The 17,139-nt window shown below is 34.1% G+C and overlaps 1 protein-coding gene across 2 annotated transcripts; it reads right to left on the bottom strand.

Annotated features, from left to right (window-relative positions):
* Positions 1–148: 148 nt before the first annotated feature.
* On the bottom strand, positions 149–16,352 carry LOC106070469 (ras-related protein Rab-35-like). Of its 2 annotated transcripts, XM_013230382.2 has the most exons (7): positions 16,205–16,352; positions 14,776–14,826; positions 14,483–14,606; positions 12,571–12,695; positions 10,515–10,639; positions 8,914–9,072; positions 5,594–5,733 (listed from the first exon to the last, which is right to left on the bottom strand). In XM_013230382.2, the coding sequence occupies exons 1-6, from the start codon at positions 16,254–16,256 to the stop codon at positions 8,941–8,943; spliced, it is 609 nt and encodes a 202-aa protein (XP_013085836.1). In that variant the 5' UTR covers positions 16,257–16,352; the 3' UTR covers positions 5,594–5,733; positions 8,914–8,940. The 2 variants fall into 2 exon arrangements, with proteins under 2 accessions (XP_013085837.1, XP_013085836.1); XM_013230383.2 differs by lacking the exon at positions 8,914–9,072 and having other exon boundaries at positions 149–5,733.
* Between the last annotated feature and the right edge of the window lie 787 nt (positions 16,353–17,139).

Below are 17,139 nucleotides of genomic sequence, written 5' to 3'. Positions count from 1 at the left end.
TTAAAGGTTTGACCAGAAAAAGCCATGCCCACAATCTCCCACAATCTAATGTTGGACACCGTTACAGCCACTGCTGCATGGTGTAAATGTCAAGTGGTGAGAATGTGTTTTGTTTGGTTGAACAGAAGAAAAAAAAAAGCAGCGAGAGTTGACATGAATTTTGGCTTTTATTATTGGAACTAAATTATAGAAATTCAAGATAGTCTCTGCTATTGAATCACTAAATGTTAATAAGTCTCTTGCTATTAAAGTATATTTCCACTTGCTGCATTGAAAACTGTATGAACATTTTTTTATTTTTCAAAATTATTGTTGTTCAAGAGAAGTTCAATTTGTTGGATGGATTAAAAGCATTTAAGATTCATATTTTCATACTTAACAATAAAAGATAACAAAATACTGATGTGTTTCTTTAGCATGCTATATGAGTAAGTAGCAAAGTTAAGTTCCCCTTTCAGACCTTGTGGTCTATAGGGCAGATGATGTAAAGGTCATCTGATTCTGTGGCCTACGGTTAACGAGGGTATAGGACAACTGTTTCTGTGGCCCATGGTTAACGATGGTGTCATGTAGGCAACAACGACCAACCGCCTTTACTTTTCCCCAACTAATGTCAGGTACCCATTAGAGCTGGGTGGACTCAGAGACGCCCAAAGATCCCGAAATTAAAAATTCCAGGATTCGAACCCTAACCCCTGGTTCAGAAGCCAAGCACTTTGCCACTCAGCCACTGCGCTTCCTATGCTTTATGAACCCTTGATTTTATATATATATATAGCATTACTTGTCAGTTAATGGGCTAAATTAATATAAAACTTAAATCCTTCCTCCCAAAAGCCCCTGCTGGTGTGCACGCCTCCATACAAGTATAGAGCATGTGATTTAAAAATTTAGAAGTTTTTTCCTTCCTGCAGGGACATTGAAGTATTTCATGTGTTTAACAAAAACACTAGACATCTTTTTTTTTTTTTTTCATGTTGTTTATATTTAATTGACATGACAGTTCAAGTGTTGTACAAATATTTGGAGAGAAAAGAACTAGACAAATCATGGTTATTAACATTTCTGCGTTACTCATGCATGTAGTACAACAATCAAGCCTTCAGGAGGATTTGACCAGCCCTCTTTGAGTGATGACTACACTAGTCAATGAATGTTAACAAAGGAATCAAGGACAACTATTAGAGTACCAGGCAGTACTGTTTTAATCAAATATAAAAAAAAAAATCACAAGATAGTAGAACTACCTTGTTTCTCAGGACTCCAAAGTAACTAACCATCTGATGTCATTCTGGACAGGAGTGCTTATTTATCAGATTGATGCTACTGGTATATTTAATAAATATTTGATCTTTTTAAATATGAGTTCAAAAAAAAAAAAAAAAAAACTAGTATTTTAGAAGACTAGAAATCACAGAAATTTTGTTTTTTGAAAAAGGAGAGTGAAGCAAGGGTGGAGGTAAATTTAAAAAAAAAAAAAGGAGGGGGGGGATAGATATGATATTGGTCCCACAGAACTAAATTATGCTTTTAGAACTTTGTTATCAAAAACTAAGAATCTGTTTAAAAATCACAGGGAAAAAAAAAATATGCTCAAAATTAATCACCAAAGAAATGTACACCCCACATTAGAAATGCAGTCTAAAAATACAGTTGGCTATGTACACTAGAATTAGATTTGATTTACCTATCAATCACAATAGATAATAAAATTCAAAAATTTCAACACTCTTGAAAAAAAAAATATGTTACAATGACGCAAATACAAAATTAAATAAAGGAAACCAAATCTACACTCAGTAATTTCATGATCCAGTCAAATCATGGGGACAAAACAATAATACCAATGAAAGAACATCGACTTCCGAAAGTTAGATCATTGCATTTGCACACATTGATGCCAGGAAACAGAATGAATAGAAAAGCTGTTCTAACAACAGAAACATGTATATTGCAATCAATGACATTAAAACAGAAACTATCAACAAAAATTCAAACAATGACAAGAGTTGCACATAAAAAGAGTATTTGCTCAATAAGCAAATCATTGCAGGACATTGCTGGAATGATCCGTCAGGAAGTCAATCTTTAATAGACTATTACTTTTTAGACGTCTCTTTAGATTTTTGACTGATTCTACAAACAAGTTGTCAACTATTTCTGAAGATATGCCTGATCATTCTGCTGCGCAAGCACTGTCTTTCAAGTCAACTTGGGTCATGGTAACAGGATCTTAAAGGGATAAATCCCAAATCATATTGGCCTACTGTGCTGAGTCAAAGAATATAGATAGAACAAATATCCAGCTCTTTCTTATCACACAAAGAATAAGCAGGGCTTCTTTACTCAGACAAAGGATGTAATGTTCTCTAAGCTTATGTTAAGGGAATGATGTACAAGTCATCACCAACTGAGGTTCAAACAAACATATTAGTGACTTTTAGGCCATCAGTGAAATCAGTGAAAGTATTACCCAATGATAGAGAAACTTAAGAGATTTGAAGTAGGGGGCCAAACCTTTCCTTCTTTGGATTGCATGTTTTGCTTATGCAGAAAATTGGTTTCTTTTTTTTTTTTTCCATGCACACATTTTGAATAGTTTCCCAAATAAATATAAAGTACAAAACTTCATGGAGATGAAAAGTGGCACAGTTTAAGAACCACTGGCCTACATTTAAATAGCTTAAATTAGTTTCAGTAAAATTCTATCTTATCAAAACAGGATGAAACCAAATTACTGTACTTCAAATAAACAATGTGAATCAGGATATCTACTTAAATCTACTTAAAATTGCACATGTCCAGATGTTAAAACCCAGAGCATTAAAGTAGTTGTATTTATCTTGAGCCTTATAGCAGGGCTGTCTAAAGAGATAAAGATCCTACTGTTGTCAAGATAATCCTAAATAACATGGAATCTTTGACAACCAAGCGCAGCACCTTCCAACCCGTTTGGGTTAAGCATGGTGAAACTTGCTTTGACAGGTACCTGTATTTATAAAGCAGTGAACTTGAGACAGATAAGAGTATGTCATCCAAGAAAGATAAATCACCTTAAAGAAGATTTCTTGCAGTCCAAACTCTACAGCTTTGCACCTAAAGGCTTAAGGGATTAACCTTAAGAAAAAATCATGAGTGGGTTGTTTTTGGTATTGGAATTCCGAATAATGGTATTCCTTCCAGCAGCTCCTGCAACTGACTTGTGATAGAGGAACTAAAGTGCACTGGCTTCCCATGATCCCTAGATCTAAGACTCAGGAATGTGCCCCAGAAAGGCGTTTCTCTTTAGAAACAGAATGAGCCATATATATATATATGTATACATTATCTTGAGCTGATCAACTATTAACATCTGACATGTTATTTGTTTTAGAATGGACCAGCCAAAACAAATTTGTACATTGTTTATATTGCTATAATTACATCAACATTCTCTAGAAATGTACATGATAATCACATTCAAGAGACTCACCACAAAAAGGCAAACTACAAACAAGTTGAGGACAAAAAAAATTTGTTCTACCCAGCATATGGGATAAGAATGCATGAAATACTGAGCTTGTACAAACAATTCACAGGCATTAAGCTTGCACCTTGAGAAGGAGAAAACCAATTCAACACCAATCTATGATAAGCACAATTTCAAACTATGTCCTAAGCCAGTGTTTCCCAAACCTTTTTACCTATGCGTACCCCTTCAAGAATTTTCGTAACGCTGTATACCCCTCTCCCACCACTCTTCCCTTAAAAAAAAAAAGGATTTATTTTAATAACAATAAAAATTTATTTTATTTTTGTTTTGTAGGCCTTCATTCACAAAATAATAATTAATCAAAATTAAGTATTTAATTAAGGAGTTTTTTGTTGTTTTTTTTGCTTCAGAGACACATCAAATACATTCTAAAAAAAATGGAAATAGTTTTTACATTGAAAAAGTGGGCATGTCAAAGGAAGTTGTAACATCTCCATCCATTTCTAGATTTTAATAGAAATTAGTCTTAAAATCTAAAATAGCACTGTATCTGAGTTTGTAAACACTTAAAATAAATAATGAAAAGAATTTAAAACTTATATTTTATTCCAATTTATAAATTAAATGGGTATTTATAAAAAAAAATCATTAGAGTTAGCTATGTGCAAGGCATACCCTCTTCAAACTTTTCCCGTACCCCTATGGGGTACGCGTACCCCACTTTGGGAAACACTGATCTAAGCTATTGCTAGCCTAAACAATTCCCATTTATGTGTTTCAAGAATGTGAATGATCAGGAAAAGAAATTCCAGAACATTAAAAAGTTTACACCAGACATTGAAAATCAAGAAACAAATTAATAGAAAGTTTTAACTTACTCTTTCTTTGTTTTGTTTTTTATATTCACATTTCCTATGCCCCCCCCAACCCATTTTTTTCTATGAATACAATGTGAAACCAAAGTGCATTGAGAGTGTGATCATATGGAGACACTTTCTACGTACCAACCATCTATCGTGGTCAACATACATGGGAAGAATTCATCAAAACATCCAAGCCTAGATACAATACAGCAATTAATATATACAAACATAGGTTTTTAAAATACAATTATACAGATAGCAGTATTGTACACAGGAGCTCTCAATCCATTCCAAGACAACGTCAACACTCAAAATAAATGACGTAGAACTTCATAGTTCTTGAACCAAGCTTTTGTCTCGCAATGCAAGATAAAACACTGGTCCAGGCAGTTACGCAGTACTTGTATGCAAGTTAAAACAATATTTATGGCAATAAGAAAAGAAACTTGCTTCTTCTAGTCATTAATTTAAAACAAAAAAAAAAAAAAGCACACAGAACTACTCGATAGAATCGAAACAATTCAGCTTCTATAAAAGGCAAAAACCGCTATTATCTTTCAAACGACATTTTTTTTTTTTACCAATAAATTTGTAATCTTTCTCAGACTTCATAGCAGTAATTCAAATTGTTATCAATCCATTTTTACTTAGGACAATACTGACAGCCATCTTGGAAAAACGCAAGATAGTGAAAACAATGCCTCAAGATAGCTAGCAACGCATCAACATGTTAATATTATAATACCCACCCGCTCCTTTGTTCTAAACAGACCATGTGGCTTAAAAATTCAGACGTGAGGGGTAGAGGGAAGCCTTAAAAATGAAATATGGTTTTCCCCTTCCCTCCAGCAGGGACATTGAAGTTTAACCTTTTAAAAAGGAAGCCTAAAAACATTTTATTTTAGTCAGAATTAATCACTTTTGAAGAATGAAAAGCCTCCTTGCCGTTCATTCATAGTCTGTATGTTAACAAGATATTCCAATGGCACTATCAAATATTACAACAATGTAATGTATGTCATTTGTACATAGACAAAATAAAAAATTTTAAAAAAAGAAAGCCGAACCTAACATAGCACAAATCATTTGTAAATAAATGTATTCAACATGGCCTAACCTAGCAAAGAACATGTCATTTGTATGTAAATGTATACAAGACAACCTAGCCTAATACAGCACATGCCATTTGTACACAAAAACATGATATACAAGACCTAACCTAACTAACTATGTGACAGAAAAACAAACTCTTTAAATATCTAGGTATTAACAGCACTTTTTCTTGGCCTGTTTAGCTGAACTGGGACCCACGCGTATTGTGTTGGCAGCTGGTTTTTTGGCCTCTTCCTGCATCTTCCGTTTGGACTCGAGAACTAGTTTAGTTATTGCCATAAACATCTAAACAGCAAGAGAAGGAAGAAACAAACAGCAATTAAATCATTTGTACAAAGGAAGCTGATTAGAAAGTAACCAAAAAAAAAAACTTAACTTTGAAAACAAAATAAAACTTGTCTTACTGAACAGATGTCTAAAGTAACCTATAACTATTTTGTAGGTCAGACAAAAAATGAAAACAAGAATAATTTAACTCTAGTAAAATTATGGCATGACTGTGTGATAGTTTATGGGTTAACTTTTCAATAATAGTTGTAAACTAAATACTGAACAGGTATGGGTTAACTAAAGTTCTAAAGGTTAAGTGAACAACTTCTTAAGGTACAAATTGAAATATGTATGATGGTAATGTTAAGTTTATGCCTCTTTTCTTTCATTTATATTTATCAATTGATCTAAAGCATCTTACACTTCACTTAATGCACGAGATGTTGATCTTTACAAAGGAGAAGATGCACCTAATATAAACATTGATAAGAATAACTCTGAATGGCCATATTACCTTGAGCTAAATCATAAGGAGCAATTGAATAATGTACACCTAAATATATTGAAATAACTGTGAGATTTACAAAACTTATATGACTGATTTCTATAGAGCTCATCCCAACATTTAAAAATAACCAAAGACAGTGGAGAAAATAATAGGGTTAAAATAAAACAAAGAAATGTAACAATCACAATATAAATTCTCATTTCTTATAAGTGTAAAATAGGTTCCTATGTTAGAAGAGATTCAACAAAACTTCTTCATCCAAATAAAGCTGAGGTATTGGCAGGTGATCATCAGTTCCTGACTTCCATGGACAGTCTTTTAACAAAACCAAATGTTTGTGTCATTACTTTCCTTTGGTGTCTTCCAATGCTCAAAGTAAAACACTGTGCCTAATGTAAAACTTAGTTACTAATAAAAATAAACGAGGTCTCTGTGAGATGTTAAACAGCAGAATGGCTAGTGATCATTACGATGAGGTATTGGGAAGACATGATTTTGTGGACACACATGGGGTTTTTCACAACACAGTTTGTAAGTGATTTGCTTAATGCAAGAAGTACTGATGTTAAAAAAAACAAAAAAATTTTTTTTTCATTCATTTAGAAACGCAGAATCAAAATTTTAAGCTCTTTTGCTTGAAGCACAAGAAATGTTTATTAGTTAGTTGGCAACAGGGTTAGTCAGCTTTCATATGGCGTCTTTGATATTTAGTAAATTAATTTCCTGAACCCATCCTCTTTTCTTTTCTCTATAATATAAGTTTCTCCTTATCTCTTTTTTCTTTTCTCTTGTATTTTCTTGTTTAAAAAGATATCTCTTATTAAATGCTAATGGTTTCTGAAAATCAGAATGTAAACACAGAGTGGATTACTATGATTTAACTATGAAAATCCCACAGGAAGAAATTTGTTTTTTTCTGTCAGTCCTTTCTAATTCCTAAGCAAAACGTAATAGTGGGAAATAAGTGGAAAAGATTTATGAAAAGATATATCATATAGCTAGAAACTTGACATTTAGTGTACAAGAGAAAAGAAAAAAATTAGTGGGATTAATAATAATAATAATAATAATAATAATCTTTATTATCCGTAAGGAAATTTGTCTTACAATTTGTGCATTACACCAAACAAAAAACATTATAACTATAAGAAACCAAAGTGTACATTCACACCAGACTCACTCATAATTTACATGTGACAAAGTTTATACCAGATTGTTCTTATTTAATGATTTGATTGCCAGGGGAACAAAAGAGTGTTTGTGTCTGTTTGTCTTTGCTATCGGTGTCTTGTATCTCTTTTGTGATGGTAAAATCACCTATATAATATTGGCAAGAAGCTAGTTTTAAACAATCTATTATAACCTAAATCATAAATAAATATAAAAAAAAGGGCTATCTAAACAATGCTACCATCACCTATATAATAATTGAAATGGGATAGCTAAATAAGTGTTCATTACCTACATTATGATAACAATAAGCTATAAATAAATCTACCATTGCTAAAAGAATTATAAAGTGCTGACTAAACTTTTTTTAATTTACCATCCCACTAAAATGATACTAATTAGCTATCAATTATTTTCTTCCTTTTTGAAGCAATAAGCTAGCTCCATGATTCTACAATTACAATTTGACCAAATAAATAATTCTATAATTTATAATTGGTTTAATAGAGCATTACCAATAAATAGAAGGAAAAAAAAACTACTTTCATACATGACATGTCTAACATATTATCTCAATCAAAATCAGAGATGCATGACTTTGACAGACACTACAGTTGACTACTTTCATTAGTTAGAACTTGATATAGTGTTAAGGCAGAAAAGTAAGTTAATATATCTAGATCTAGTTTACAAGCTGGCAAGTCCTAGTAGACAAACTTCCCAGTGTTTGCCAGGGAAACTAACAATCTTTCACTATATGGGTATTGATATATTTCAAAAACTAGAAATATTGAAAAGTTTTGTGTAACGGCCACTTGTGGGAACAGCCCAACTAGTTTCAAGACACAGCTTGATAGGTTTAAAGTGATGAGCCAAAAAAAAAAAAAAAAAAGGTCTGTAAATTAGTTAGTCAATAATAATCACAGCAGTCTTAGTAATAAACAAGTTTTAAATCAAAGGAACACATAAGTAAAAGCTACAAAATGTATGATGTAGTTATGAATGAAAAGCTTCAAAGCAGATATAAACAGCCCTAATCAGCAGAGTGAGTTTATGAATGAAGAGTTAGTTTGTAATAAAAGAGACAGTATTTTATTGCATATATAAGAACCAATCTACAGTCAGGCAAGATACATCCCTTGATGATAATTATCAAAGCTTATGTCAATACATCGATTATGCTATTAAAAGATGTTTGAATTTGTTTTTGACTGTTTTTTTTTTCTCCTTCAAATAGTAAATTGTTAATAAAGTTAATTGCAGACAAAAAAAAAAACAATGTAATGTGATGTGCACCAGGGGGTCTCAAAAAAGTTTTAAATATTAAATTGAATGATTTTTTTAAACATATTTTGTATAGTATCTTTCAATGACAGGTAGATTGGAAGAACAGCTCATTTATATGTTAGTATCAGCTACTACATTTGACGGCAAGAAGTTCTAGCAGCCTTCAAGTTGATGCATTAACTAATCGTATGACCTATTCAAAACAGAAAATGAAAAAAAAAATTATTTACATTGAAAACATGTATCTATAGGGTTGCCTAGCAACACTTTCTTTTCTTCTTGGCACTGTTCTCTCTCAGCTGAATGGTTGCGTCGCTGTTCTTCTGAGTGGCTTCCCTTAGTTGTTTCTTCTTGGTTTCCAGCACCTGCCTCGTGATCGCTTTAAACATCTGTCATGGGAGCACACAGGGAGGGGTAGGATGGAGGGGGGAGGGTGGGGGGGTCAAAAGACAAGTACAGTCGGGAATATAGTGGTATACACAACACATATGTAACATCAAAAGGGTTGAAAATATGGTGAGGGAAAAAAAATTAAAACAAGTGGCTCTGCAGCTTAGCATTGATTGAATTTAAAGCTTTTTAAAAACTATATAAGAGAGTAACACCCAGCAACTAACTTTGAAGAATTGTTTCCTTGTTTAGAAATAAGTTGTGCTAAAGAGTCTTAATGCTGCAAACTGTTTAAAATATATATCTGCTGTAGCACTAAAAGTCTTGTGGATATAGTTGTTTTTTTGTTGTTTTTTTATGGCGCTACTTTGGTGCTTACAGCATGCTCAGAGTGCTATGGTTCAATCTCACTTGTGGGGTATCTGGGAGAAGGATTTTCCATGCTGCCCTTAGGTGCTCAGAAAACAAAACTCTGCTCGAGTGGGGTGTCGAACCTCGAGCCCCACCATAGGTAGCCAAGCCAAGCACAAGTGTACTTAGCCTCTCGACCATGCATCCCACATATAGATGATTGTTGAAGAGCCCAATCCAAGATCTAAGACTACGACACAGTCAGTGACAGGTTAATAAGTAACCATGCCAAGAGCTTATCGGATTCTAACTACACACTTGTCTCGAGCCTTTAAGTGAAAATTTATTAAAATTATAGCTGGTTTCAAGGTAAATTATTGCGAAGCACTTAGTCAAGGTCTGACTGTAATTGTTTTATTATCATTTGTGGTAACCTCCAAAAAAAAAAAAAAAAAAAGTTCATGATTGAGAAAATACTTCAATAAACTAAAAAAAAAAAAAAACATTTATTATCAGTGTTGATAGAGTGCAGAGCCTTAAAAGATGTAGAAGAAACCAAAAAATCCACAACATTATCCATGCAGCAACATATACATTGGCTATCATAAGTTAACTAATTTCTTTTTATATTGAAATGAACTGAGGTACTATTGATTTCTAGCTTAAGGTTTATCCATCATTTTATTATGCAATTGCCCTTAATGTGAGAAGCAATTCACAAAATACATAGCAAGTAAAAAATGTTCAAAGCAGTGATAAATCTTCCCACTGATTGATATATTGTTAAGTAAAAAATTGTGTACACATACTGCTAGATTTACCATGCACTCCAACTAACATATTTCCTACGGACTTAAATATTCTTCAATGAAACATTTTCTAAGCATATGGCAAACAACTAAACACTGAAAACTAAATTCTTCTGTCTACAAACAACAAACTTACTACAGCAATAACTTCTTCAGGGGCTAAATTTCACTCTTTGGGGGGGTAGGAGAAGGTATTCTATTGTATTTTAATAACCAGAACTATATGAACACAAAAAGTGGAACCAAACAAAACGAAACAAAAAATGGAGTGAAAGCATTACCTCTTCTACATTTTTGTTTTCTTTTGCACTGGTTTCAAACAGCTGGATCTGCATACGTTCCGCAAACCTTTGAGCATCTTGGGTCAGCACGACCTTTCTATCAGGGTCATCATCTTTATTTCCCACTGAAGATAACAAGAAGGTAACAACAATGTAAAACAAGACACTTAGTAGAGCGATGGGATAAAAAAAACAAATGCATATAGCATCACTCTAGGACAATGAAACAGGGTGGAGGACACGCACTAACCATGAGATATATCAATTATATGAAGACCCACCAATAGTGAACGAAATAAAAAAGAACAGACTACGTTGGGCAGGTCACCTTGAAAGAATGTCAGACAACAGAGGGGCGAAAATCGTATACAGGCAAAAACCAAAAGGCAGGCGACCCAAAGGCAGACCCCGAATGCGATGGATAGATGACGTGGAAGCAGATCTGAAGCAGCTTGGGGTTAGGGCGTGGAGACGAAAGGCCCAGGAGAGATCTGAATGGAAGGATGTGTTAAAGCAGGCCAGAGCCCTCCATGGGCTGTAGCGCCACTGGGATGGGATGGATCACTCTAGGACAAGGATGTCCAAAATATGACACACTGGCCAGTCTCGGAAAGCCTTCCTGCTAAAACCTCTACCCACAGTACAGTAAATCGCATGTTAAAAAAAAAAAAAAAGAAAAGCAGTACAAATAAGAAGCATTGGGACAAGTCACTATTGACTTTGATAGATTTCATTATGTGATGATATTATTTCTAAGAGAACTATTTTTACATTTAGTGTTTGGATATTTGAGATGGCAGTGTCCTAGACATGGGATTGACAAAAGGTCCCTTTTTAGAAATGTTAGCAGTCCTCTTTTGGTAACAAAGCAAGATGTAGGCATTCCTTGCTATTCAACATTAGGATGCTGATGAAATGATAACGTGTTTGATTTGCAAAGAAAGTAAGGCTGTTTTTTTGGAACATAGTAATAAAAGGCATTAAGAAACAATGCACAAATATGACTGCATCTTTGGTTCAGGCTGCAAAGAAAATATTTATTACTTCAAGGAAATGAAGACGCGATTAACACATTTCCCAAGAAGTGAAAAAGAAATTAGGTGGCAGAAAAGGTAAACTACCATGCGTACAATGGACAGTACTGGAAGTGGTGGAGGAAATTTGCCATGAAAGGGAAGAATTCAGTTGAAGCTGTCTGCTTATCTTACAAGACAACACCAAGTACAAGGAGGTTAATTTTGAGTATCTATGTGAACATCACCTTTTCACTAGCAAAACATTCATCAGATGGGAAAGATCAGAAACTAATTAAGTTTTCCATGAATGCTAGAATGACTTAAATTTTAGGGCTCTTCAATGGTAGTTTTAGTAAAAAGATTTGTGGTTTTATGTATAAAAATTGAAATAGTTTCTTAAGAGATCCATTTTGTGGTAGATGTGTCAAGTGCCACAACACAATTCAAATAGAAACTGATTGGATTTCAAAGCCAGAAACCCCTGCTTGAAAATTTTTTTTAGCTATGCAGACAATTAGTTTCTAGGCTGTGTTGCCAGCAGAAATGCACCAAAACTTCAAGAAAAAAAAATGGTTATGGTGGGTCATGATTTTTTACAGGCACTTTTGTGATTGAATATACATTTTAAGTTTCAAAAAAGCAAAACTCATCTTATGAAATTAAAATGCCTATTAAAGGTCATATTTGTATTTTCCTTGTCATCACTAATGTATTAAGTGGTGAATACAGGGACCCAGTGGGGGAAAAGCACTTGTGAAGCCAGGTTGAGCTGACTCTTTGCCTAAGTGTTGATCCAGTGACTGTGTTTGGTATTGCAGTTGACTATTTACAAATTAGTATTTACTATTTGAAATATACCAAAAAAAATGTATATATGTATAAATGTCCAGGGTTATTATGCATTAATAATTGCTCCACCAATGTGGGATCACTGGTAGAATCAATTCTTGTACAAATTCTTTATATATTAAAACTTTTTCATGCTAAACTTATAATGCAAAGCTAATTAGAGAGGAGGGAGCGGATTCATAGTAACAAACCTAATATCCTATTGACTACATCACAGTTCTGATCAATCTCATGAAGCCATCTTTGGACGTTAGCGAAGGACTCCCCACTGCACACATCATAAACCACCAAGACTCCGTGTGTACCTCGGTAGTATCTAAAAAAAAAGAATTGAACACATTATCACTGGTTCTTAACAACCTTATATCATCAATGTTCCTAGCAACCATTATACTTATTTATCACAAAAATGTTAATAGATTTCTTAAACCATTATTTTATTTTTAATAATATAAACACTTTGAAATAATGCACCCTGTGGCAACTACTGCTCAAACTTCCAAGCCGAAATTGAGGCAATTGCAATAGCTTTGCAGACAGTCGAAAACAAATTATATCAAGGGATACAATCACCATCAGATATTGTTGTCTTTACAGACTCCCAATCCACTTAACAGCAGCCCCTCAAAAAGCCCAAGAGAGTTGACAACACTAATAGTGGTAATACACCAGATGATGACAAAATTAACCATCAACATCACATTACAGTGGATCTCTGGACACATTGACGTCATGGGAAATGAAAGGGCAGATAAGCTTTCAAAGGCAGGATCATCTATGGAACAACCAGATGAACCTGTTAACTACCTCATCCTAAATTCAATGTTAATCAACAAGGACAAAGAGGAGTGGCTCAACCAATGGACAACAGGAAACACAGGCAAAGCCATGTACAAAGAAATGAACATGCCTAACAAACTGGAAAGTATTAACTTCCTCCCCGCAAAGAGCAATCTACAATCTTCCAACTAAGGACAGGACACACACCTCTGTTAAATTACCATCTCAATAAAATAAACCCCACACAACTCCCCTTTGTAGACACTGCGCCCACCTTTATGAAACCGTAAGCCATATCCTTTTTGAATGCCCCTTCCTAATCCACCTAAGGCAGACCCTACTACCACTCCAGCCCAACATAACCAACACCCTGTATGGCAGTGCTGAATAACTGAAGAAAACAGCACACTATTTTTCCTTGACACAGTCTGCAAAAGAGATCACAGCTCAGCAGCAAAAAGCTGGCTAGAAGAAGAAACCATTATTTTCTGAACTGTTTTTATTGCTGGGTGTGATGATAGAAATAAACAGTCCACTACCTATAAAATGCTTCACATGGCATACATCTCAAATAATCTCCGACAACCATTCCAACTCCTGGCCTGTAATTGGAGGTGCAGTGGAAGAGTGGTAAAGTGAATGGCTATGAACCAGGGGTCCCAGGTTCAAATCCTGATGACTGGGATTTTTACTTTCATGATTTTTAGGGCACCTCTGAGTCCAACCAGCTCTAATGGGTACCTGACATTAGTTGGGAAAAGTAAAAGTGGTTGATCATTGTGCTGGCCACATGACATCTTTGTTAACCGTGGGCCATAGAAACAGATGCCCCATAGATCACTAGGTATGAAAGAGGAACTTTACTTTTTACTTTAGAACTGTTATCAATGGTGAGTAATTGACACCTTAACCAGTAAGTTTCAGGGCAGGAGGGACTCACTAGCTTTGGCTGACTAACCACTAACCAGGAGAAGGAAAACTCTGAATTCAAATCTCTGCTATACCCTAACATGGGAAAGACTCTGGGAGTCAAACCTGAGGCATTCATCTCAATTGTATGAGATGATCCATAGTCATTTTGCGACTCATGGAGGACACAGAAACCATTAGTTTATGTTTTCTAATAAAATTTGAGCTCTTTTAGCAATTTTAGTTCACCTCTATAAGTCAATATTGAAGCCTTCTATTACAGCAAAGAATATGGCACATACTACACATAAGCATGAAGATTTGTCAAAAAAAAAAGTGAAAGTATTTTTACAAGTTTGACTGCATTGGCCTCTTACACTACTCAAATACTGTTTTGATCAGATTCAAACCTACGTTGATGTTATTGTTCTGAATCTCTCCTGTCCTGCTGTGTCCCAAATCTGTAATTTAACACGCTCCCCATTGACTTCTATGGTGCGGATTTTAAAATCGACTCCAATAGTTGTTATATAGGTCCCTAGAAATCAAAAGTAAAACAATGATAAAATTATTAGTGGATCAAATTTGTAACACTCAGGTGTTATTTTTTTTAATTTAATAGCCCAACGCCAACTATAAAATTAAACAATGGCTTTCATCAAAGAATGACACAACATTGATAAAAATAAAATTAGACGCAAACTTACCTGAGAAAACATTATCTGCAAAACGTAATAATAAACTGCTTTTTCCTACACCTAAGATAGAAAAGAAACAAAAGATTTTTAAAAACTTAACAATAACAAAGTCTTTATCAAATATCTTGCAATGTTCTATTACTAACAATGAATTATATTGACTGACTGGATTAAACAATAGATCGAATTAGATGGACGGCCATGTACAAATCCAAATTTCACACCCATATTTAACAAGTATGCTAACAACAAGTTATATATATATATATAAATATATATATATATAGCAAACTATTTACTTAGGTATTTAAACATTTTTTGTTTACCACAACTATATGTTACTTTAGATGCAGAATAATCTAGAATCTAGATTATTATATCTCTATTATAGATCTAGTCTATATATTAGTATATATACTAGATTCAGATACATCTAGGTTTAAATTTAAATTAGATCTAGTTGTAGTTCGAGATCTTCTAAGACTAAGAGTCTTTATTTCTCCACTCTAAGTTCTAGGTCTAGGTTTATCAGTGAGTATCAGCATGAGTATCACTATCATCTTGATCTAGTATTTATATTTTTTATTCTAACTAGATCTATAATAGATCCCTTACTTCTTAGGTCAAGTTAGGTCTTAGACTTAGTCTTAGAGTAGAGTCTATACTTTGAAAAAATATGATGATAATGATTATGTCCTGCTTCATGCATTTAAATTTAGTCTTATTTTCGTCACATTTAATACACTACTTTCTCTCATTTAAAATCTTGGTCCCTGGTGCTGCTGTTCATTTATGTTTAATTAATATGTATGTATCATTTGTTTCAGCACCTAGCTTCACTTCTATATTTAGTACTAGATCTAGAGGACTTAGAAGTTAGAGAAGTAACTAATAATCATAACTTAAGTTTACTGAAGTATATGATTATGATGATTCAGACATGATGATGATACAATCATACAATTAGAATGATTAATTATTAAATTCTAGATCTACTATCATTTAATTTTTTAGATCACAAATCTACACTCTATTATAATTTATATTGAAACTATAATTATATTCTATAGATCTAGTATACTATTACTATAGAAATAATAGATCTATCTATCGAATCAGTCTCAAATTCAATCTACAGTACTAGTAACTAGTGTGAGTGTCACAGTGTCTCTACTCACTCAGAGTCTCAGACTCAGTCTAGTAGTATCAAGATCTAGTCATCTACTCACTACTCAGTCTACTGTGAACTGTGATTTGAGTGTGATTAACAGATTACTTACTCAAAACTTAGTTTAGTACAGTTAACAGTAAGTAACTTACTCAGAGTAGAGTAACTTACTGTGAATCTGAATCGTGAAATGTAAACGTAGACTACACTTAGAAGTTAATTCAGATCTAGATCTAGCTTTACAAAATGTTTTAATTGTTTATGACTTACCACTATCACCTATTATTAAAAGTTTAAATAGATGATCATATTCGCGAGCCATTGTAGCTCTTGGCTTTAGAATGTATAAAGTATTTTGTTACAATTTTGTATCTATTCTATCGATAATTTGTGAGGGGAGGAATAAGTCGGAAGCGATCGCTGATTACCGAAATTCTATTTCCGAGTTATCCATGACTAATTCTGCGCATGCGTATCGTATTTTGTGTTTTGATGTATATATATAGGCTCTGTACTCTTCTTCAAACCCTGACAGTAGACAGATTTATGACATTTTACCAGATCTAAAAGTCTAGAAATCTATTTCTAGATCTAGAGTCTAAATCCTAAACTAGATCGATATCTATATAGATCTAGTTGATTTTACTTCCTTTTGAAGCGTTTACTTATTAGTGGCCTGCCAAATCGATTATTATGTATGGGTTATTGTATGCTAAGATAATCTAAAGAAAAAGTTAGTGTAAAAAAAAAAGGCGGGGGGGGGGGGTAGGGGGGGGCTAGCTGTCTATCCGCTTGAATATTATATATATATTGGCCTCCTTCAGTCGTAGAACGACTATGGTTCATCTCAGGGCACACTTCCTCGTGTGGCTGTGGAGCCCTATTTTGGAGAGACATTCCCGTCCACAAATAGCGCAGGTCAAGGTGGCTTTTGAGATGAAAGTCTGGGTATTGTTTATGGTCGGAACGATGTCGCCCACACAGCAGTTCCCCCCTCTCCGCGCAACTGATGTGACCAAAGGAACTGAATATCCAATACAGTTTGGGATCAGTAGCGCCGCAGGCTCTGACAGGCTGTAGCATGTTGTGCCACAATCTGCCTAAGGGTCATGAGCTTCTGATTTTTCCCCAGGGTTGTCTCCCGAAGCCTTTCCCATGTTTGGGTATAGCCGCAGGGCAACGGAGGTTTGGATTCTGAGTTTTCC

This window comes from Biomphalaria glabrata, chromosome 12 (assembly GCF_947242115.1).
Source record: "Biomphalaria glabrata chromosome 12, xgBioGlab47.1, whole genome shotgun sequence".
Taxonomy (NCBI): Eukaryota; Metazoa; Mollusca; class Gastropoda; family Planorbidae; genus Biomphalaria; species Biomphalaria glabrata.
The sequence above is the reverse complement of the archived record's forward strand: the minus strand, read 5'-3'. Positions and strand labels throughout refer to the sequence as shown.